Source organism: Hypanus sabinus, chromosome 4 (assembly GCF_030144855.1).
Source record: "Hypanus sabinus isolate sHypSab1 chromosome 4, sHypSab1.hap1, whole genome shotgun sequence".
NCBI lineage: Eukaryota > Metazoa > Chordata > Chondrichthyes > Myliobatiformes > Dasyatidae > Hypanus > Hypanus sabinus.
In genome coordinates this window covers 155516583-155539280 of record NC_082709.1, presented here as the reverse complement: position 1 = coordinate 155539280, position 22698 = coordinate 155516583, and the positions used below count along the sequence as shown (strand labels likewise).

General features: G+C 40.4%; 1 protein-coding gene across 3 annotated transcripts in view; it reads right to left on the bottom strand.

The window, feature by feature from the left end:
- Positions 1–22698, bottom strand: part of cip2a (cellular inhibitor of PP2A) — a 90317-nt gene that overhangs the window by 15914 nt on the left and 51705 nt on the right. For all 3 annotated transcript variants that reach the window (XM_059968513.1, XM_059968511.1, XM_059968514.1), the window contains exons 16-17: positions 22522–22596; positions 17339–17449 (exon numbers count right to left, since the gene is read on the bottom strand). In XM_059968513.1, the coding sequence (XP_059824496.1) occupies positions 17339–17449; positions 22522–22596 (186 nt within the window). The remainder of the gene's footprint in view (positions 1–17338; positions 17450–22521; positions 22597–22698) is intronic.

Genomic DNA, 22698 nt, shown 5'->3' with positions numbered 1-22698 from the left:
ACTCAACCTATTTGCATAAGGCGTGCTCCCCAATCCAGGGCAACATCCTTGTCAATCTCCTCTGCACCCTTTCTACGGTTTCCACAGTCTTCCTATAGTGAGGCGATCAAAACTGAGCAGAGTACTCCAAGTGGGATTTGACTAGGGTCCTATATAGCTGCAACATTACCTCTCGGCTCCTAAACCCAATCCCACGATTGATGAAGGCCAATGCACTGTATACTTTCTTAACCGTTAGCGTCAACCCGCGCAGCAGCTTTGAGTGTTCTATGGCCTCAGACCCCAAGAACCCCCTGATCCTCCACACTGCAAAGAGTCTTACCATTAATAGCATCTGTCATCATATTTGACCTACCAAAATGAACCACCTCACATTTATCTGTGTTGAACTCCATCTGCCACTTCTCAGCCCAGTTTCTCATCCTATTAATGCCCCGTTCTAACCTCTGACAGCCATCCACACTATCCACAACACCCCCAACCTTTGTGTCATCAGCAAACTTACAAACTCATCCCTCCACTTCCTCATCCAGGTCATTTATAAAAATCATGAAGAGCAGGGGTCCCAGAACAGATCCTTGAGACACACCACTGGTCACCAACCTCCATGCAGAATATGACATGTCTACAACCACTCTTTGCTTCTGTGTGCAAGCCAATTCTGGACCTATAAAGTAATGTCCCCTTGGATCCAATGCCTCCTTACTTTCTCACTAAGCTTTGCATGGGGTACCCTGTCAAATGCCTTGCTGAAATCCATATACACTACATCTACTGCTCTATATCCATCATTGTGTTTAGTCTCTAGCTCGTAAGGCATAACCTGCCTTTCACAAATCCATATTGACTTTTCCTAATCATTTTAAGCTTCTCTAAATGCTCAAAAATCCTGCCTCTCAGGATCTTCTCCATCAGTTTACCAACCAGTGAAGTAAGACTCACTGGTCTATGATTTCCTGGGCTATCTCTACTCCCTTTCTTGAATAATGGAACAACATCCACAACCCTCCAATCCTCCAGAACCTCTCCCGTACTCAGTGATGATGCAAAGACCATCACCAGAGGCTCCGAATCTCCTCCCTCGCCTCCAACAGTAGCCTGGGGTTCATCTCATTCGGTCCCGGCGACTTATCCAACTTGATACTTTTTAAAAGCCCCAGCACATCTTCTTTCTTAATATCTGCATGTTCAAGCATTTCAGTCCATGATAAGTCATCCCTACAATTGCGAAGATCCTTTTCCTTAGTGAATACTGAAGCAAAGTACTCATTAAGTATCTCTGCTATCTCCTCCAGTTCCATACACACTTTTCCACTGTCACACTTGATTGGTCCTATTCTCTCACTTCTTATCCTCTTGCTCTTCATATAACTTGCAGAATGCCTTGGGATTTTCCTTAATCCTGTCTGCTAAGGCCTTCTCATGGCCCCTTCTGACTCTCCTAATTTCTTTCTTAAGCTCCTTCCTGCTAGCCTTATAATTATTATTATTATAAAAATTATTATTAGCCTTATCATTATCATTAGCTAGTTTTTTGAACCTTTCGTAACCTCTTCTTTACTTCTTGACCAGATTTTCAATAGCCTTTGTACACCATGGTTCCTGTACCCTACTATCTTTCTGACTCATTGGAACGTACCTATGCAGATCTCCACGCAAATATCCCCTGAACATTTGCCACATTTCTTCTGTACATTTCCCTGAGAACATTTGTTCCCAATTTATGCTTCCAAGTTCCTGCCTGATAGCCTCATATTTCTCCTTACTCCAATTAAACGCTTTCCTAACTTGTCTGTTCCTATCCCTCTCCAATGCTATTATAAAGGAGATAGAATTGTGATCAGTATCTCCAAAAGGCTCTCCCACTGAGAGATCTGACACTTGACCAGGTTCATTTCCCAATACCAGATCAAGTACAGCCTCTCCTCTTGTAGGCTTATCGACATATTGAGTCAAGAAACCTTCTTGAACAGATCTAACAAACTCCACCCCATCTAAGCACCTGACTCTAGGGAGATGCCAATCGATATTTGGGAAATTAAAATCTCCCACCACAACAACCCTGTTATTATTACACTTTTCCAGGATCTGTCTCTCTGTCTGCTCCTTGATATCCCTGTTACTATTGGGTGGTCTATAAAAAACACCCAGCAGAGTTATTGACCCCTTCCTGTTCCTAACTTCCACCTACAGAGACTCTGTAGATAATCCCTCCATGTCTTCCTCCTTTTCTGCAGCCGTAACACTATCTCTGATCAACAGTGCCATATCCCCACCTCTTTTGCTTCTCTCCCTGTCCTCTCTGAAATATCTAAAGCCTAGAACTCAAAGTAACTGTTCCTAGTCCTGAACCATCCAAGTCTCTGTAATGGCCACAACATCATAGCTCCAAGTACTGACCCACACTCTAAACTCATCCGCGTTGTTCACAATATTCCTTGCATTAAAATAGACACATCTCAAACCACTGGTCTGAGCGCATCCCTTCTCTATCACCTGCCTATCCTCCCTGTCGTACTGTCTCCAAGCTTTCTCTATTTGTGAACCAACCACTTCTTCTTCTGTCTCTTCAGTTTGGTTCCTAGCCCCCAGCAATCATAGTTTAAACTCTCCCCAATAGCCTTAGCAAACCTCCCCGCCAGGATATTGGTCCCCCTGGGATTCAAGTGCAACATGTTCTTTTTGTACAGGTCACTCCTGCCCCAAAAGAGGTCCCAATGATCCAGAGATCTGAATCCCTGCCCCCTGCTCCAATTCCTCAGCCACGCATTTAACCTTCACCTCGCTCTATTCCGATACTCACTGTCACGTGGCACAGGCAGTAATCCCGAGATGACTACCTTTGTGGTCCTGCTTCTCAACTTCCTTCCTAACTCCCTGTAGTCTGCTTTCAGGGCCTCCTCCCTTTTCCTGCCTATATCATTGGTACCAATATGTCCCACGACCTCTGGCTGTTCTCCTTCCCACTTCAGAACATCATGGATGCGATCAGAAACATCCCAGACCCTAGCACCTGGGAGGCAAACTACCATCCATGCTTCTTTTCTGCGTCCACAGAATCGCCTGTCTGACCCCCTAACTATACCCTATAAAAGCTGCCATTCCCTTCCTTTCTCTACCTTTTATGAGCCAGACTCTGTGCCAGAGGTGCAACCACTGTTGCTTCCCCCTGGTAGGCCATCCCCCCAACAGTACACAAGCAGGAGTACTTGTTGTCAAGGGGTACAGCAACAGGGGTACTCTCTAGCCTCTGATTCCTGCCCTTCCCTCTCCTGACTGTTACCACTTATCAGTCTCCCAAGGCCCCAGTGTGACTATCTGCCTATAGCTCCTCTCTATCACCTCCTCACTTTCCCAGACCAGGCGAAGGTCATCGAGCTGCAACTCCAATTCCCTAATATGGTCCCTTAGGACAGTGTTCCCCAACCACCTGGCCGCAAAGCATGTGCTACCAGGCCACGAGGAAACGATACGATTTGGCGATATGAAATGATATGAGTCAGATGCACCTTTCCTCATTGTCACGCCCACTGCTGAACTTGAACGCACGTGAGGTCATCAGTCACCTAAATGCAGTGATACCTTCGCGCCGGGGATCAATGGTTGGCCTTGCACGACTGGCGAGAAGTGCCGTTGCTACTGGCCTGGAGCATGGTCAGATGGGTGCCACCTCTAAACCTGTTTAGCACACCGAATGTTCATGGGGAACCCGGTGCTAAAATATTCGCAGACGACCTAATTCGAGCTCAGGGTTTCTTAAATAGCGGAACAGCTACCTCACTGCGGTTTACTGAAAGTCATCCCTTGAGCCAAACTTTTGTCGGCCGATAGATCCTACCTACCTACAAGGGGGGACGGGCGCACATCCTGTCACACTCCTCCTCGCTCTCCAGACTGCGACTGCCATGGCCCCAGCACAGAGACCTCCGGCCCTGACCTTGTCCTCTCACCCCACCCACGACCAGCCGCACCTGGCCAAGGTGTCTGGCGGAGGGCGGGCGGGAAGCTGGAGTTCGGGCCCAGAGGCTGTCTAATGAGGCAATGAAGCTCTCAAAACTGATTCGGTACCTTGAGTCCAAGCACCCTGCACTTAAAGACAAACCCGCTGAGTTTTTTGAGCAGAAAAAACGTGAGCAAGCAGGTCAGAAGCAAGTGCTGAGAACCACGAAAACTAAATTGCGGAATAGACTGGACATAAGGAACCCCCTTCGAGTATCGCTGTATCCTTGTCGTGATTAACACCCCCCCCCCACCGCCTCCGTCGGCTGATCCGCAAGAATATTGTCAATATTAAACCAGACCGCAGTGCAAAAAAGGTTGGTGACCCCTGCCTTAGGAGCTGCAGCTCGACAAACCTGACACAGATGTGGCTGTCCAGGAGATTGGGACTTCCTACATCTGACACTGGGCACAGAATACCGGCCTCACACACACTCTTCCTGTCTGTATTCTACACAGGCAAGGTACCTCGCCTCAACCTGTTATTGCCGAAACCCTCTTGAGCCAAAACCTTCCTACTCTGTCTCCGTCTATTCTGTCGCCTGCTCCTCTGATGCCCTCCATAAAGCTGTCTCCTTTTAAACTCTTCTCGCTGTTCTCACTGGCTGACTCCACACACTTTCACAGTCGTGCCCCAATCAAACTGCTGAAAAATAACCTTCTCCTTTTAAACTCTTCTTGCTTTTAAACTCTTTCCGCTGTTTTCACTGGCTGACGTCCACATGCTTGCGCTGTCGTGCCCTGATCAAACCACTGAAGAATGAACTAAATCACTTTCAACATTTATATAAAAAAGCAAAGGCCAGGTTATTAATTAACTGCTTTGTATTAAACAATAGCTTATTCCTTCATTTGTTACTCAATACAGTGGATTCCAGTTAATTGGGACACATCAGGACCAGTACATTTTGGCCAAATTAAGCAGCTGCTCCAATTAGCTGAAGTTTCATGGAAATAATTAAAAAGGTATATTAAAAAAAGACAAACTATCATTTAACTGACTAACAATTAGGTATTTAAATGAAATTCAGAACAAATTAGAACACTACCAGTGCTACTGGTGGTTATCCAGCATACATGATGATGACAGGAAACCTGTGCAGGAAAGTTTTTAAAGTGGAAAAGCCACTGCACTGGGCAGTTCCACTCTCTTGACCTCGGAAATCTGGGTCCACTGGGACAAGTAGATGTCATAACTGCGGTCTTTCCTGTCTGCAGTGGATGACTATGACTTCTTGTGCTTCTTTATGCTCTTCACTCTCCATGCAACATTGCAGAACCGCCTTCTTGGTTGCCGGATCTCACTGTAGATCTCACCTGCCCAGTCCGCCGGAATTGACTTCCCATTCTAGGATGGATATGTCTCTATCTCACTGGAGTATGAGACCTGACAGCTACCTTCACTTGGCTTTGCTTGCTTGTCAAAGTGGTCTACCAGGGTGTGGCTGCTATCACACTTAAACAGCTACTTGGACTAACTGGTGAGAGCAGTGGGGAACAAAAATAACATTTAAGATGATTGTTGATACCTTCAAATTCTTCGTAGTTCTTCCTTAACTTGTTAAAGTAGTGAAATTGTTTAATTTTCACTCCTGGCCATGTCTGGCATCTCCAAGTCCTATTCTTGAAAGGACAGTATATAAAACAGTTCTGAATTGTACTGCTCATTTCTTACCAACTATCCAGTGACAAAATTCATTGTTTTTTGAACACAAACACTGTCTAAAAACTGTTCATTCTAAGTGTCTAACAGACACACAATGTGTCTGTTTTAACTGATGCCAGTTAAAATATGTTCAGCATTGCTCCTGGCCCAAATAAGTGGAACATTGTCCCAAATAAACAAAGGGAATCCTGACTACTTTCTCAATTTGTTGTTGTACTTTAAGATTTGTCCCAAATAAACCACTATCCCAATTAACCAAAATCTACTGTATACTCAGACTCTGCATTATGCTACCCCACACAGCACTGATTCATTACAACACAGTTATTTAATTTGAAACCCCTTTTTACTGGGTGTCTCTAGAGATGCAGCTCGTTAGCCCCTCGCTATCAGCCACCAGATTATGTCAAGGGTAAATATGACTTGGATCCTGCCACATTGCTCTCTGTGATCGCCCAGTGGCAAGAAATAACAGCTCCTACACTGCATACAATTATAAAGTACATTTATGAACGTTAACTTAACCAAACCGTTATTAAAGAAAACCAAAAGGGCCCATCATAATTAAAAGGTCAAAGGTACACTTAAGTTAGAGCTCACCTTGAAGTTGTTTTTAACTCATGCACACACCACCTTCCGAATGTTGCTCAAAATCCATGTCAAACAAATGGACTCTCTCACAGTAATATTGGTCTTTCCTCCTTGAAAACATTCATTTGCACAAAGCAACTTGTGCACCAGGGACAACATCCTCAGCCTGCTTCCCTCCTGTCTTCTCCCAGCTCCCGCCAAAGACCTCTACCCACATCAGTGTCGGTCACAAAATCCTCTCCACCCAGCATTCTCTAGATCTACCTCCCAATTCCACCATCCTGATTGGCTGACACAACATTCCTAAGTTGACCAACAGAGCCCCTTATCTTAGCTCAAACCCAAGCAGCCCGAAAGCAGAACAGACTATTCTGAAAGAACTGCTAAATTGAAGTAACTACAGCATAGCAGTAAAAGTCTTAACCCATTCCTTTACTGGATCCCTCTGTAGTTTTACCTCTTTTCTTCTCTGTCTGATCCTGCCCTTCATACTCCTGCTTGAAATGAAACAGAAAATACCGGTCACTTCCCTGGTCAAGGGACCACTCTCAGTAGCAGCCCTCGCCTTGGTATGTCCCACCAATGGGTTCGGCTTCCCATTGGTCTTGTCATGGCTGGTGGCAGCACCAACTGATATTATTCGAAATACCTTGGCACTCAGATCTTTCATGACATCCTGCAAAATCCCCGCTTGAGTTGCATCAGGGGTCACTTTAGCAACAGAAGGTACTAATGAGGACTTTTCCCTGCTGACAGGGGCCTCCTGCTCCTCTATCATCTTTTCCTACTCTCAAATTCTCTGAGTAATTCAGTAAAAGATGGAGGAGGGCGCATCTTGTGGCCTCAAATACGTATAGTGTGTGTCATGTGACAACATGCCCTTCACAACATGTTCCATCCTCAAGTAATTTCTTTCAAACAATTCAATGTCCCCTTTGTGGCACAAACAATGCAGCAGTTTCTCCAACCTGAAAATGTAGCCAATCAACTTCTCTCCTTCCTCCTGAAATGTGTCCCTAAACTTCATCCCAAGATTGGCTACATTTCCAGCAGTGCCAAAAGCATCTTCATGAGTTTGCAAATAATTAGCTGACATGGCTAATGGATTTTCTGCCTTGAAGCACCTCACTATATCGGCCACTAGCTCCTTTACGCACTCTACCAATTTCTATTGTTTCATATTATCTGAGCACTGCCATTCATCCAGTAACTGAGATGTCTGCTCAGCCTAAGCCTCATATTCTTCTTCCCCATCGGGTGTGGGTTTGATCCCAGAGAATACTCCCAGCCTACAATAACTTTGGTTCTCCACAGATATACTCCTGCATTGATGTGATGTAATAACCAGTGATGTAATAGCCAAAATGAGCTCAGAATTTAACTCAACCTCTGAAGGACTCAATTACACCTTTTACATCAGACAACTCCCTTCCTTCACTCCACAGAAATGAGAGCACCTTTTCTTTTTAAAGTCTCTGCCTTCAGCTACTGGAAACTTGATTCCCAAATCGGCACCCACACCTATACTCATCTCTTCTCTGAAAGTATGGACAGCCGATGGCCCCAACTCTCCTGGGACACCAATCATACCTGAGAGATCCACTCCTGTCATGAACTAAAACAACATCTTTGCCCGCTGTTTGCTCAAGCTGCTGTTCCATGATCGCAACTTTCCCTAATAACTTAACGGTACTTAAAATCCTAATCAACAAATTATCTGGGCCGCAGATATCCACGCTGCTCAGAACACAATCCATAGTTATAGGTAGTCTCTTTGAATCACATCAAGCCTTAATCCCTGAGGCATCCATAAACATGTACCTTAATCACTTTCCCCAACAATAGCTTAACACAGGCTTAAACACAATCAATTCTTAGAGCAATCACACAGTATTTAACAAATTCAATCTGGGTCAATAGCCCCCACAATGAAACCCCTTTTTACTAGGCATCTCTATAGATGTGGTTCATTAGCTTCTTGCCAATAGGCACCCAACTCAGTGGTGAGAAAACCATCTTTCTCAGACCCCATACGTCTAGGGTAGATATGACTTGGATCCTGCCAAATCCATGAGATTGGGATGTCTCACTCATCGAACCTTGATTTGTGTGAATACTGTGTAACTTACTGCTCCCATGCAATCGCGTGGTTGTAAGAAATAACAGACTGTACACAGCATGCAATTATAAAGTGTTACATACCCATGACACATGACAGTGGTGTACTTGTCACGTGACTGGGGTTGAAGCTGTACTGAACTTGAGGTAATGGTCTTGTGATGGTGGAGTGACGTCATTTTCCCGCCAGTAGAGGTCATGTGACAGTTTTTTTAAAACAGGGTATAAAAGGAGGACCCCTCCCTGTGAGGAGGGGCAGTTCGTGGCTGGATTTGCCATGTTGGCTTCATGCCACTGCGTGATTTAATGTGATGACGCAGTTTAGTTGAAAGATGAAGTTTTATCTAATGCCTAAAGTTTAAAAGGTTATTGCCAGCAGTTTCTTTACAATACTGCTAGTTAAGAATCAGTGGAGAGTGAAGATCGGAGTTCGAGAGTTAAAGATCGAGGAGAATCGATTTCGACGGTGAAACGGGTTCGACCTTGTTTGATCCTTGTTTGGAAGGAATTCATTGACTGTTCTCGTGTTAATCCCTACGAAATAGTAGAAAAGATTGAGGACAGTGTTTTAAAGGAAAGGTCAGTGCCTTTAAGCCGTTTTGTTTTGAAAATTCTTCATGGGAAAAAGTTCGATTTGGGAACCGAAGCAACATGACGTGAAAGAGAATTTAAATCGTCTTAAAAAGTCTCTCCCTTAAATGGACTGTGAGCATTTTGAACTTTTGGCAATACTACTTTAAAGAACTGTTTTTGCAACATCGTTTTAGGAACTGTTTAAGCATCATTGCTTTAAGAACTGTGTAAGCTGCCGCACAGCAGCTGATTTCCGGTTACGTTAGTGATTTGTTTACTTTTGGGGGGGGTTTGTATTCAGTGTTTAATAAACGTGTTATTTGTTGTGAAAAACCCTTGCCTAACTCATATATTTATTATTGCCTGAATCCATAACAAAATTATGGGGGCTGCGTCCAGATTGGATGATTTGAGTTTAAATGCTTGCTAACTTTTGGATCGGTGTTTTGGAGTAGGGGAATACTCAATTCGTTTGTTTGATTGGCTTCTGAGTGGTATTCGGCAACAATGAATATTGATGAGTTTCTCGTTTCGCCAGGCACGGAGTTGTTAGCGAGGGCAAAGAAAACTGAGGTATCTGAGATAGCTAGTAAATTGCAACTTAAAGGTATTTTGCAGACTACATCGAAGGATGGAATACAGAGGAAAATCACGTCACACTATGTGGATTCGGGTGTTTTTGATGAATCGATTTTAGAGGCGTTTCCTATAAGTAATCTGGAGATGCAGTTGCAAATCAAACAGATGAAACTGGAGCGTTGTAAGTTAGAGGCTGAACAAAAACAGAGAGAATTTGAATATGTGATGGCGGAATTAAGGTCTGGGAATCAGTCTTCTGGTTCTAAAAAGCCATTTGTTGCTAGTCAAGAAATTAAATTAGTCCCACCATTTAGTGAAACAGAAGTGGAAAGATATTTCCAACATTCTGAAACTATTGCTCGGATGTCAGAGTGGCCGAAAGATAAATGGTCAGTGTTGTTACAGAGTGTAATTAAAGGCAAAGCACAACAAGCTTACACAGTTTTAACTGCTGCACAAGCATTTGATTATGATATTGTGAAAATGCATATTTTAAAGTCATACGAATTAGTCCCGGAAGCTTATAGGGAAAGATACAGAAGTTTGAAGAAGTCTGTGGAGTCTGTGGACTTATGTGGAGTTTGCCTATGATAAAGCTGTGTGTTGTGAGAGATGGGTTTCTTCTAAAAATGTAAATGAGGACTATGATACATTGAAAGAGCTGATTTTAATGGAGGGATTTAAAAGAAGAATTCCTGTTGAAGTAAGGACCTATTTAAATGAGGGATACTGAAAAATTGCAGGACTGTGTTAGATTAGCTGATGAGTATGTTTTAATCCATAAGAATAAATTTCCTCAGGGCAGAATTTTCAAGAGGAAAAATAACATGGAGACTCAAGGTGAATCAGAAATTAAATCAGAAGTTAATGAGAAAGGTAAGGAAGAAGGAAAACCTGTAAAGGAAAGACAGTTTGGTCTTATTTGTAACTATTGTAAGAAGCCTGGCCATGTAATAGCTAACTGTTTCAGATTGAAAACAAAAGAGAAGGAAGCAGTTCCAGAAGCTTGTGAGCAACATACTGAAGCACCTGTAAAACTACAGGGTTCGATAAACACAAATGAGGTTTTGTTAGAGTCTGACCAAGTTAGAAAGGGATATGATCATCTTATAACTGAAGGGTTTGTATCCTTGAAAGGAGGATCTACTCTGGTGCCAATAAAAATCCTTAGGGATACTGGAGCCTCTCAATCACTGATGTTAGACAGTGTATTGAAGTTTAATGAAGAGTCTGATACTGGTGAGGTAAATTATATATGAGATGTTGGCAGTGATTTTATGCCTGTACATTTACATAACGTAAATTTAAAGTCAGGGTTAAATTTATTAAAGGATTTGTTAAAGTAGGACTACAGCATAGCTTACCTTTGAAGGATATTTTTTATTGTTAGGTAATGACTTGGCAGGTGGACGAGTTTTTCCTGAAGTGCAGTTGACAATGGAGTCAGAGGAACCAGAGATGAATTCTAACACAGATTCTTCCTGTGTTGTGACTAGAGCTATGGCTAAAAAGATTGATGTGCAGAATGAGGTTGTTACTCATGACTGTTCAACTCAGGATTCGAGTTTTGAGGATGTGTCAGAGACTTTCTTACCTTCATTGTTTGAACAAGATTTTTGGAAGTAAGTCTGACTATGAAGATTTATCTCTGTCTCGGAAGGAGATGATAGCAGAGCAGAATAGAGACCCTGAGATTATAAAATTAAGAGAACAAGCTTTACTAGATAGTGAAATTGAGAAGGTGCCAGTAGGATATTACTTGGAAAAAGGAGTGTTGATGAGTAAGTGGAGATCACCTACAATTCCTGTGAGTGAGGAATGAAATGTTGTTTACTAGGTAGTTGTCCCTAAAGTTTATCGAAATGAGATTTTGACTTTAGCTCATAGAGTGCCTTTAGGTGGACATCAAGGGGTAAGGAAAACTGTGGACAAGATTTTAAAACATTTTTACTGGCCTGGTCTAAGAAAAGATGTGGCGATGTTTTGTAAAACGTGCCATACTTGTCAAATTGTGGGTAAACCAAATCAAGTTACACCAGTGGCTCCATTACAACCTATTCCAGCATTTGGTGAACCGTTTTCTAAAGTTACTGTAGATTGTGTTGGTCCATTACCAAAGACAAAAACTGGTTATCAGTACTTGTTGACTATCATGTGTACTTCGTCTAGGTTTCCAGAGGCCGTACCACTTAGGAATATAACAGCTAAAACTGTGACAAAGGCTCTTATAAAATTCTTTACTTATTTTGGATTACCTAAGGAGATACAAACTGATCAAGGCAGTAATTTTATGTCTGGATTGTTTCAACAGATAGTTTATAAATTGGGAGCTAGGCAAATCCTTTCGTCTGCATACCATCCGGAATCACAAGGTGCCTTGGAGAGGTTTCATTCTACCCTCAAGAATATGATTAGGACATATTGTGTGGAAAATGAAAATGATTGGGATGAGGGTATAAACTTACTTTTATTTGCAGTAAAGGAATCGGTACAAGAATCTTTAGGTTTCAGTCCACTTGAACTTGTGTTTGGGCATAGAGTTAGAGGACCTTTAGCTTTATTAAAGGAACAGTGGACTAGTAAGGAAATACACACTAATTTGTTGAACTATGTTTTAAAATTTAAGGACAGGTTACATAAAGTTTGTAGCTTAGCCAAGGAAAATTTAAAATTGGCTCAGGAGAAAATGAAAACTTGGTATGATAAAGAAGCTAGGATGAGGATGTTTAAGCCTGGAGATAAGGTGTTGGTTCTTTTCCCGGTGCAAATGAATCCTTTACAAGCTAGATTTCATGGTCCTTATGAAATTGTATCTAAAATCAATGATGTGGATTACATAATAAAAACTCCAGATCGTAGAAGGTCAACGCAACTTTGCCATATAAATATGATAAAACCATATTATGAGAAACAAACTGATACTGTGACTGTTGTGATTAGTGAGAATGAGTTTGATTTAACTAGGAACATGATAGATGATTCATCTGGATTTCATCTAAATCCAACATTGTTTCTGTTAGGTTACCAAATTCAACCATTCTGGAAAATATTGATGAGAAATTAGCATATTTACAGCTAGAGCAGAAACAACAGATGAAGGAGTTAATTTTCAAATATAAGGATTTGTTCCCAGATGTTCCAAGAAGGACTACTATAGCTTCACATGATGTAGATGTTGGAGATGCCAAACCTATTAAACAACATCCATATAGGATGAACATAGAAAAATGGGAGCTTGCTGAGAAAGAAATTGAATATATGTTAGAGAATAATATTATTAGACATTCTAACTCGAATTGGAGTTCACCATGTGTTATGGTGTCAAAACCAGATGGTAGTATTAGGTTTTGTACGGACTATAGGAAGGTGAATGCTGTAACGAAAACAGATGCATATCCAATTCCTAGAGTAGATGATTGTGTAGATAAAGTTGGAAAAGCAAAATTCCTTACAAAGATTGATTTATTGAAAGGGTATTGGTGTGTTCCATTAACAGACAGAGGTAGAGAGATTTCTGCATTTGTAACTCCATCTGGGCTATATGAATATAATGTTCTTCCATTTGGGATGAAGAATGCCCCAGGTACTTTCCAGAGGATGATTAACTCTGTGATTCAGGGATTGAAAGATACTGATGCTTATATTGATGATTTAGTGACAGGAAATGATACTTGGGAAGCACACATTATTGCAGTGGAGAAATTGTTTGAAAGGCTTTCAAAAGCTAACTTAACTATTAATTTAGCTAAGAATGAATTTGGACATGCCACTGTGACTTACCTTGGTTATGTTGTGGGTCAAGGTAAGGTAGCTCCTGTTCAGGCAAAAGGTCAGGCAATTTTAGAGATTCCCACTCCAACGGGGAAAAAAACTCTCAGAAGATTCTTGGGAATGGTAGGATATTATCGAAAATTTTGTAAGAATTTTGCTAATGTTGCCCTTCCATTAACTAACCTTTTGCAGAAGAAGATGAAGTTTGTGTGGACAGTGCCTTGTCAAGAAGCATTTGAAAAATTGAAAACAATGATATGTCAACAACCTGTGCTTAAGGCACCTGACTTTGAAAAACCTTTTCCATTAGCTGTAGATGCTAGTGATGAGTGCAGGAGCAGTATTGATGCAAAGGAATGAGGGTGATGAGGTTGATCATCCAGTAGCTTACTTTTCTAAGAAATTTAATAAGCGTCAAAGAAACTATTCGACAATAGAGAAAGAATTGTTATCTCTTGCTTTAGCTTTAGAATATTTTGAGGTATGTGTAGGTACAACTCAAAAACCACTTATTGTTTACACTGATCATAATCCGTTAGTTTTTCTGAGTAAGATGAAAAACAAAAACAGAAGATTATTAAATTGGAGTTTGATGTTACAAGAGTACAATATTGTGATAACTCATACTAAAGGTAAAGATAATGTGGTTGCTGATTGTCTATCTCGATGTTGAATGTACAATGTAATTTTTTTATGGAGTGGTTTTTTTTCAAGTGTAACACTCCTACTGTATTGTGAGTTGTAAGATGTTATATGATGGTATTGTATATTGTGTATGTTATAAAATTTATATATTTGTTTTTTTGTAAATAATTTTTGCAATTTTTGTTCTTGTCAGACCAAAAATGTTTTTTTTGGAGGGAGGTGTTACGTACCCGTGACACGTAACAGTGGTGTACTTGCCACGTGACTGGGGTTGAAGCTATACTGAACTTGAGGTAATGGTCTTGTGATGGTGGAGTGACGTCATTTTCCCGCCAGTAGAGGTCATGTGACAGTTTTTTTTAAACAGGGTATAAAAGGAGGACCCCTCCCTGTGAGGAGGGGCAGTTCGTGGCTGGATTTGCCATATTGGCTTCATGCCACTGCGTGATTTAATGTGATGACGCAGTTTAGTTGAAAGATGAAGTTTTATCTAATGCCTAAAGTTTAAAAGGTTTCTTTACAATACGGCTAGTTAAGAATCAGTGGAGAGTGAAGATCGGAGTTCGAGAATTAAAGATCGAGGAGAATCGATTTCGACGGTGAAACGGGTTTGACCTTGTTTGATCCTTGTTTGGAAGGAATTCATCGACTGTTCTCGTGTTAATCCCTACGAAATAATAGAAAGGATTGAGGACAGTGTTTTAAAGGAAAAGTCAGTGCCTTTAAGCCATTTTGTTTCGTAAATTCTTCGTGGGAAAAAGTTCGATTTGGGAACCGAAGCAACACGACGTGAAAGAGAATTTAAATCGTCTTAAAAAGTCTCTCCCTTAAATGGACTGTAAGCATTTTGAACTTTTGGCAATACTACTTTAAAGAACTGTTTTTGCAACATCGTTTTAGGAACTGTTTAAGCATCATTGCTTTAAGAACTGTATAAGCTGCCGCACAGCAGCTGATTTGCGGTTACGTTAGTGATTTGTTTACTTTTGGGGGGTTTGTTTTCAGTGTTTAATAAACGTGTTATTTGTTGTGAAAAACCCTTGCCTAACTCATATATTTATTGTTGCCTGAATCTGTAACAAAAGAAAGTATATTTATGAATGTTAATTTAACCATTTATTAAAGAAAAGAAAGAGAAAATACAAAAGGGCCATCATAATTAAATAGTCAAATGTACATCTAAGTTGGAGATCATCTTGGAGTTGTCTTTAGCTCACATGCTGGACCTTGGTCTGCGTGAAAGCACACACAACCTTCAAAATGTCATTTGAAATCCATACCAAACAAATGGGCCTCCCCCCACAGGCAGGAGTATTGTTCCTTCCTCCTTGAAATCTGCACAAAGCACCTTGTGCAACAAGGACAGCATCTTCAGCCATCTTCTCTCCTGTCTTCTCCCAGCTCCTGTCTAAAAGACCTCGATCCACACCAGTGTCTGTGACAAAAACCTCTCTGCCCAGTATTCTTTACAACCTTCTCCCAATTCCCCATCCTGAACAACAAAGGCCCTTATTTCAGTTCAAAGCTTATTTCAGGCTGAAAGCAGAACAGACTGCTCTTACAGAACTGCTAAAATGAAACACACAGCATAACAGTGAAAATCTTAACTATAGCATTACAAATTCTTTTTTTCATTTTTTTTAAATGGCAAAAATTAATTCTAAACAACACTTAAAATTTCTCAACAGCGGCCACCAATACAGTAAACATTCAATCAGCCAATAAGAGCGCTTTACATATACTCTGAGCTACTCACAGCCAATCACATATTAGTAGTCCTCTGCCTCCCCCATGAGTGTAAACATTAGATTACAAGGACACTGCGCTCTCGTTTAATGTCATTTAGAAATGCATGCATTAATAAATGATACAATGTTCCTCCAGAGTGATATCACAAAATAAAGGACAAACCAAGACTCACACTGACAAAACCACATAATTATAGCATATAGTTACAGCAGTGCAAAGCAATACTGTAATTCGATCAACGCAGACCATGGACGCGGTTTAAAAAAAGTTCTCAAAGTCCCAATCGACTCCAATAGTCCTGATGATATCAGGCAGCAAAGGGAGAAACTCTCCCTGCCATAAACTTCCAGGCACTAACAATTAATGCCTCAGAAGCACCCGACGACAGCAGACTCTGAGTCTTTGTGAAAACTTTGAGCCTCCGACCAACCCCTCCGATACAGCCTCCCCAGCGCCTTCGACCTCGTCCCAGCCGCCAAAACAAGCAAAGCCAAGGTCTCAGAGACCTTCTCCTCCGGAGATTCCAGACTGCACAGTAACAGTGGCAGCGAAGCCTCCATCAAATCAGGATTGTGCACGGATCCCTACTTTGCATGGATCAGATACCCATTCTCCAGAGAGGCTGCGCGCGCTGCATCATGCCGCCATCTTCTCCGCAACATTCTTGCGCCCTCGCCATTTATTCCATTTTTTTTCCACCCATAATGTCTGAAAAATGTTCTGCAACTTCAAGTGAGGGTGGTACATTTAAGATGTCAAGGAAAAGCATTAGTTTTGTAAATGGTGAACGTCAGGTTTATGTTAGCGCCTCTTTGAAATTGGCTACCTCGAAAATCAGAAAAAGTATAAAAATGCAGACAAAATAAAGGCTACTGCACCATCAACACCAGCAGGAAAGCTCACCACAGAATTCCTCCGCACTAGCATCAACACAATCACACAAATCAGGGACCAGTTCATCAATAATGACCCTGACTGGGAGCGAAGCAATAAGGCAAAGAGGTGTCTCAACATGATTTCCTGCTACTGAAAACTGCTTTGTGAAAGGAAACTTAAGTAAAGGCTGTCAAATCTTGATGCCTACTTGAAGAAGAAGCCAAAGTTAGAGGAGGATCCACAGCTTGGTCCCTCCTCTAAGATGCAGCTACCACCCGATTCCCTGCGCCGCTACTGCAATGTGTTGCTGCTCCACTGATGTGCAGATTAGACCTATTTGTGCATTTGTTACTCCACAAATTATTGTGTTTACATAAAATATTGTCATATATCTCAGGTTTGATTTATTTAAAATCACACACATGTCCATTTATGAAATGTTATAATGACCCCGCTTAACACTGATTTACATAGCACTCCACCTCCAAGCAACACATCCTCAGCATTAAGCAGGGTCTGAGTGTATATAGATTTAGAAACCATCTCTTATACTATACATGGATTTGCTCTGCAAAAACTATAAAAATAGTATTGCGTTCTGCTAAATTATAAAAATTTATTTCTGAATGAAACTTACAACATAGTCAGCTTATCCCCGACAAAGTAATTTTTTTTCTACCAGTTTCATTGTTTGAATTGCAATGTACAGACCAGAAACAATAACTGGATGTAACTATGATCAGGCTATAGCATATATATCAGTCAACATACCTCTGCTTCTGCATGGGCTCTTTGACAACGATACTGGGCAATCAAGCGATCAGCCTGTGCTAAGGCCAGTGCTTTAGCTTCCAACAAATCTTGTAAACGATTTTCTTTGGACTAACCAAATAGACAAAATAAACATTAATGTCAAAATTGAAGCAATTTTAAATCAATACAGCCTTGTATACTCCAAAATGGCAATTCTTAATGTGACATAGGGGTAGGCAGAGTTCCACAATATTGCTTCAGTCAGGAAAGATGTATAAATAAATAAACATCAAAGGCAAATTTCTACTTCACAGGAGAAATTTTGGAAGGAATTATCACTAAGCTTAGAAGTTCCAAACAAGTGCAGAAGTTTCAAATTGCTTAGCTGTTTCGCACAATAGTGTCTCCATTCATTTGAATGGAGAGATAGAATTGCTAAGGGGTGAGTATTTGACAATTTACATATGTTTTTGAATTAATTACACTTTAGTAAATTATTTAATTTGTTATTTTTTAAATTTTTTGAATAATGTAATGTTTTTGATCTTTACTTCTGAATTTCAGTGAATTTGAAATATTGAATGGTTTAAAGCTTTCACAGTTAAGTTGATCAGAAACATAAAGCCCATTTATTTTAACAAATGAATCATGGCAAGAAAGAATATCCACATATTTATATTAATATTCAGTTTAAATGTCTTAATTAATAATAATTTAACTTTTGCTAAATTATTTTGTTAATTTGTTTACTTTTGATTTACAAAAGCTTTTGACAATATTTAGAAGCACTCAAAAGTCTTTACATTCTTGAAGAATGGCAAACCTGAGAGCACAGCTGTACCTGTTGACAAAGCTACTTTTTACTTGTTTCATCGTAGATTCTGGCCCATCCAACATGACCAAATCAAAATAATAAGCAATACCTCAATAATAAGCAAATGCTTATAATAAGCTTTTAATAAAATGCTTAATAAGCAAAGGCTGGTCAAGGACTACATCTGCAGCATGCTGCCACCCACACTGGATCCCCTACAGTTCACCTACCCACACAACCGATCGACAGACAACGCAATAGCCACAGCTCTACATACCGTCCTTACACACCTGGAGAAGGATACTTATGTGAGAATGCTGTTCTTGGATTACAGTTCAACATTCAACACCGTAATTCCCTCCAGGCTCAACAAGAAGCTCAGAGACCTCAGCCTTCACCCTTCCTTGTGTAGTTAGATCCTGGACTTCCTGTCAGATCGCCAGGAGGTGGTAAGAGTGGGCTCCCTCACCTCTGTCCCTCAACACAAGTGCCCCTCAGAGCTGTGTACTAAGCCCCCTCCTGTACTCTCATGACTGTGTCGCCACCCACAGCTCCAATCTGCTAATTAAATTTGCCAATGACACTACATTGATTGGCCTAATCTCAAATAATAATGAGGCAGCTTACAGAGAAGAAGTCATTACTCTGACACAGTGATGTCAAGAAAACAACCTCTCCCTCAATGTCGCAAAAACTAAGGAGCTGGTTGTGAACTACAGGAGGAATGGAAACAGGCTCACCCCTATTGACATCAATGGATCTGGTGTTGAGAGGGTGAACAACTTTAAGTTTTTCTATGTTTCTATAAACATCACCAAGGATCTTAAGTGGTCTGTAGATACTGACTGTGTGGTGAAAAAGGCACAACAGAGCCTCACAAAGTACTCGCAGATGCTGTGGTCAAATCAAGACGTACAAAAAAGCTGGATGAACTCAGTAGGTTGGATGAATGCACTGAGTCCTGATGAAGGGTCTCAACCAGAAACGTTGACTGCTTCCTTCAACGGATGCTGCCCGACCTGCTGAGTTCATCCAGCTTTTTTGTACAACAGAGCCTCTTTCACCTCAGACAGTTGAAGAAGTTTGGTAAGAGTCCCCATATTCTAAGAACTTTCTTTAGGGGCATAATTGAGAGCATCCTGACTGGCGGCATCACCACCTGGTATGGGAACTGTACTTCCCTCAATCGCAGGACTCAGCAAAGGGGGTGCAGACAGCCCAGCGCATCTGTAGATGTGAACTTCCCACTATTCAGGACATTTACAAAGACGGGTGTATAAAAAGAGCCCGAAGGATCATTGGGGACCCAAGTCACCCCAACCACAAACTGTTCCAGCTGCTACCATCTGGGAAATGGTATTGTATTAGAAAAGCCAGGACTAACAGGCTCCAGGACAGCCATCAGACTGCTTAATTTATGCTGATGCAACTATACTTCTATGTTATATTAACTATCCTGTTGTAAATAATATTTATTATAAATTACTATAATTGCACATTTAGATGGAGATATAATGTAAAGATGTTTACTCCTCATGTATATAAAGGATGTAAGTAATAAAGTCAATTCAATTCAATTCAAATCAATTCAAAGCCTATTATTTTGGATGGAAAGCTTATTTTTCAGCAATTTTTCAACTGGAGTTCCACACCAGGCAAGCTTTGTCTTATGTCAGCAGGGAGCATATGCAGCAAAATCAGCAGAAGGCTACTTGGCTCCTTGTGTCCATTCTTTCATTCAGTAAGATTGCATCTAATCCTTTTAGCTCAATGCTACTTTCCTCTTGTAACTTCATATCTTAATATCCAAAATCTCACCTCTTTCAAATGTACTCAGCAATGACCCACTGCAACCCACTCAAATAGATGATTCCTGCTGTTACTAAGTTTCAGCACTATGTTAATCAAATGCTTTGAAAAATGTGCCCAAAAATCCACACAAGCCACACAATATGATTAGAAATAAATATCAAACTAAAAAGTAATACCATAATCAATATTAAATTTAAACAAGCAGATTGTAAAATACTCATTTAAGAGTTTCAAAAGTCATCAAGTTCATTATCTGCATCAAAGGAGAATACCACTGACTTTAATACATTGCCTGCCACCTTAACGATCTCAGCTCTCATGTTACAATGATCATCATGAACAAAGACAAATTTCTGTAGTAGAGAAGTACAGTTATAGCAACTGTTATTGAAATAAATAAGCAATTATGTAGCATTTATACAGCAGAGCTATCTTCTCTTAAATTTAGATCTTTTTGTAAATGAAAGCTATAAGCACTTTTATTCAACAGCAATGAAAACAATGAAATATCTCCCCAAAAGATAGTAGTTATTAATGGCCATTTTCAAAACAGTTTTGTTTAAATATAGGAATCACTTTATGCTTATGACTATGTGGCTAAGCACAACTCCAATGCCATATACAAGTTTGTTGATAACACCACTGTCGTGACCAAACCAAAGGTGGTGACAAATCAGTATATAGGAGGGAGACTGATATTAAATTCAGGAGGGCGATAATGGATGTCCATGAACCAATGGGGGATCAACAGTGGAGAGGATCAGCAACTTAAGTTCCTCAGTGTTATAATTTCCGAGGACCTGTCCTCGATCCAGCACACAAGTGCAATTATGAAGACAGCAAAGCGGTGCCTCTACCTTTTCAGAAGTTTGCACAGATTCAGCATGACACCTAAAACTTTGACAAATGTCTGTAGATATATGGTGAAGACTATATTGACAACCAGTCATCACAGCCTGGTATGGAAGCAGCAATGGCCTTGGATGGAAAGTCCTACAAAAATTAGTGGATATGGCTCAGTCCATTAAAGGTAAAGCCCTCCCTTCTAGAGGACATCTACACAGAGTGCTGTGCAGCAAAGCAGCATCCATCATCAGGGATCCCCACCACCCAATCACACTCTCTTCTTGTTGCTGCCATCAGGAACGTAGTACAGGAGCCTCAGGACTCACACCACCAGGCTCAGCAACAGTTATTACCCCTCAACCATCAAGCTTTTAAACCAGTTGGTATAAATTGATTTATTTCACCTGCCCCACTGTTGAACTGTTGCCAGAATCAATGGACTTAATTTCAAGGATTTTTCATCTCACGTTCTCAATAATTATCGCTTATTTATGTATTCTTATTCAAATTTCGTATTTGCATAATTTTGCAGATTGGGTTGTTTGTCCACCCTTTTGGGTGCGGTCTTTGATTCTATGAGACCAAATGAGTACGGTTGCAAGAAAATGAATGTCAGTGTTGTATGTGGTGACATAGCTGTACTTTGATAATAAATTTACTTTGATCTTTTGAACTTTCTGTTATCAAGGCAATGTGGTACAAAGAAGGATAAAAATAATTGAAATCAAAAATTTAGGAAGGTAGAATATGTCTGAGTTGATTGTTCTTTTTCCTATAACCATAAAGATGCCACAGCCAAGAAAGCCCACCAAAGCATCTGCTCCTCAGGAGGCAAATTAAAGTTATCCTGTCTGTGTCGACACTTACCAATTTTTAACGATGCACCTTAGAAAACATTCTCTCTGAATGCATATTGGCTGGGTATGGCAATTCCTCTACACATGACTGCAAGAAAATGCAGTGAGTTGTGGACACAACTCAGCACATCACGGAAACCAGCCTCTATAGACACTGCCTGTACTTCCCTCTGCCTCAGTATAGCAGCCAGCATAATCAAACACCCTACCCACTCCAGATATTCTCTCTTCTCCCCAGACACAAAAATCTTAAAGTATGTTCCATCAGGCTCTAGGATAGCTTCCACCACGCTGTACAAGATTATTGAATGGTCCCTAGTACGATATCCTTATCATTTATCTGTACAGTACTGCACTTTATCTCCAGCTGTTTCCTGAAGCAGTTTTATATTATATATGATGACATACATCCTTCATTACTTTTTTTGCCTACCATCTGTCTTTGCAATGAACCAAAATGACAATTAAACTTTAATGCCTTTTTTTAAATTATGGAGTTGAAATTAACATAATATAAAATGACTTTTCAATCAATCCTCTAGATTATTTAGTCATGTTGAAAATACTTGAAAATTTTGAATATATGGATATCTTTTATCTTTCAAACAAGAAATATGTACATATGTCCAATATTTTCCCATTTCTGAATTTTAAAAAGCAATTTTATTAATACAGTATGAGTCCATGATAAATTATTAATTTTGGAACATTAGATTTTATTTGTAGTTATTAATATCATGTATACTGTTTACTCTGCAAGCTTCATGCAAACAAGGAATTTCATTGTATATAGGACAATAAACTGATCTGAATCTGAATTTACTCAACATCACAATTTTAAAGTTTATTTGACATTTTCGAGTAGCACTTACTGCAAGGGAGGAAAGCTTCTGTTCATAGACATCCATCACATCTGAAAGCCTAACATCCTTGACTTGTTCCTTCAGCTGTAGATTAAATGTAAATGTAAACAGATTTATAAAATGCTAATTTGTGGAAAACAAGGAGGAAAAGATTTCAGGTGTTCAGCAAGACAAGGTCAAAAACTT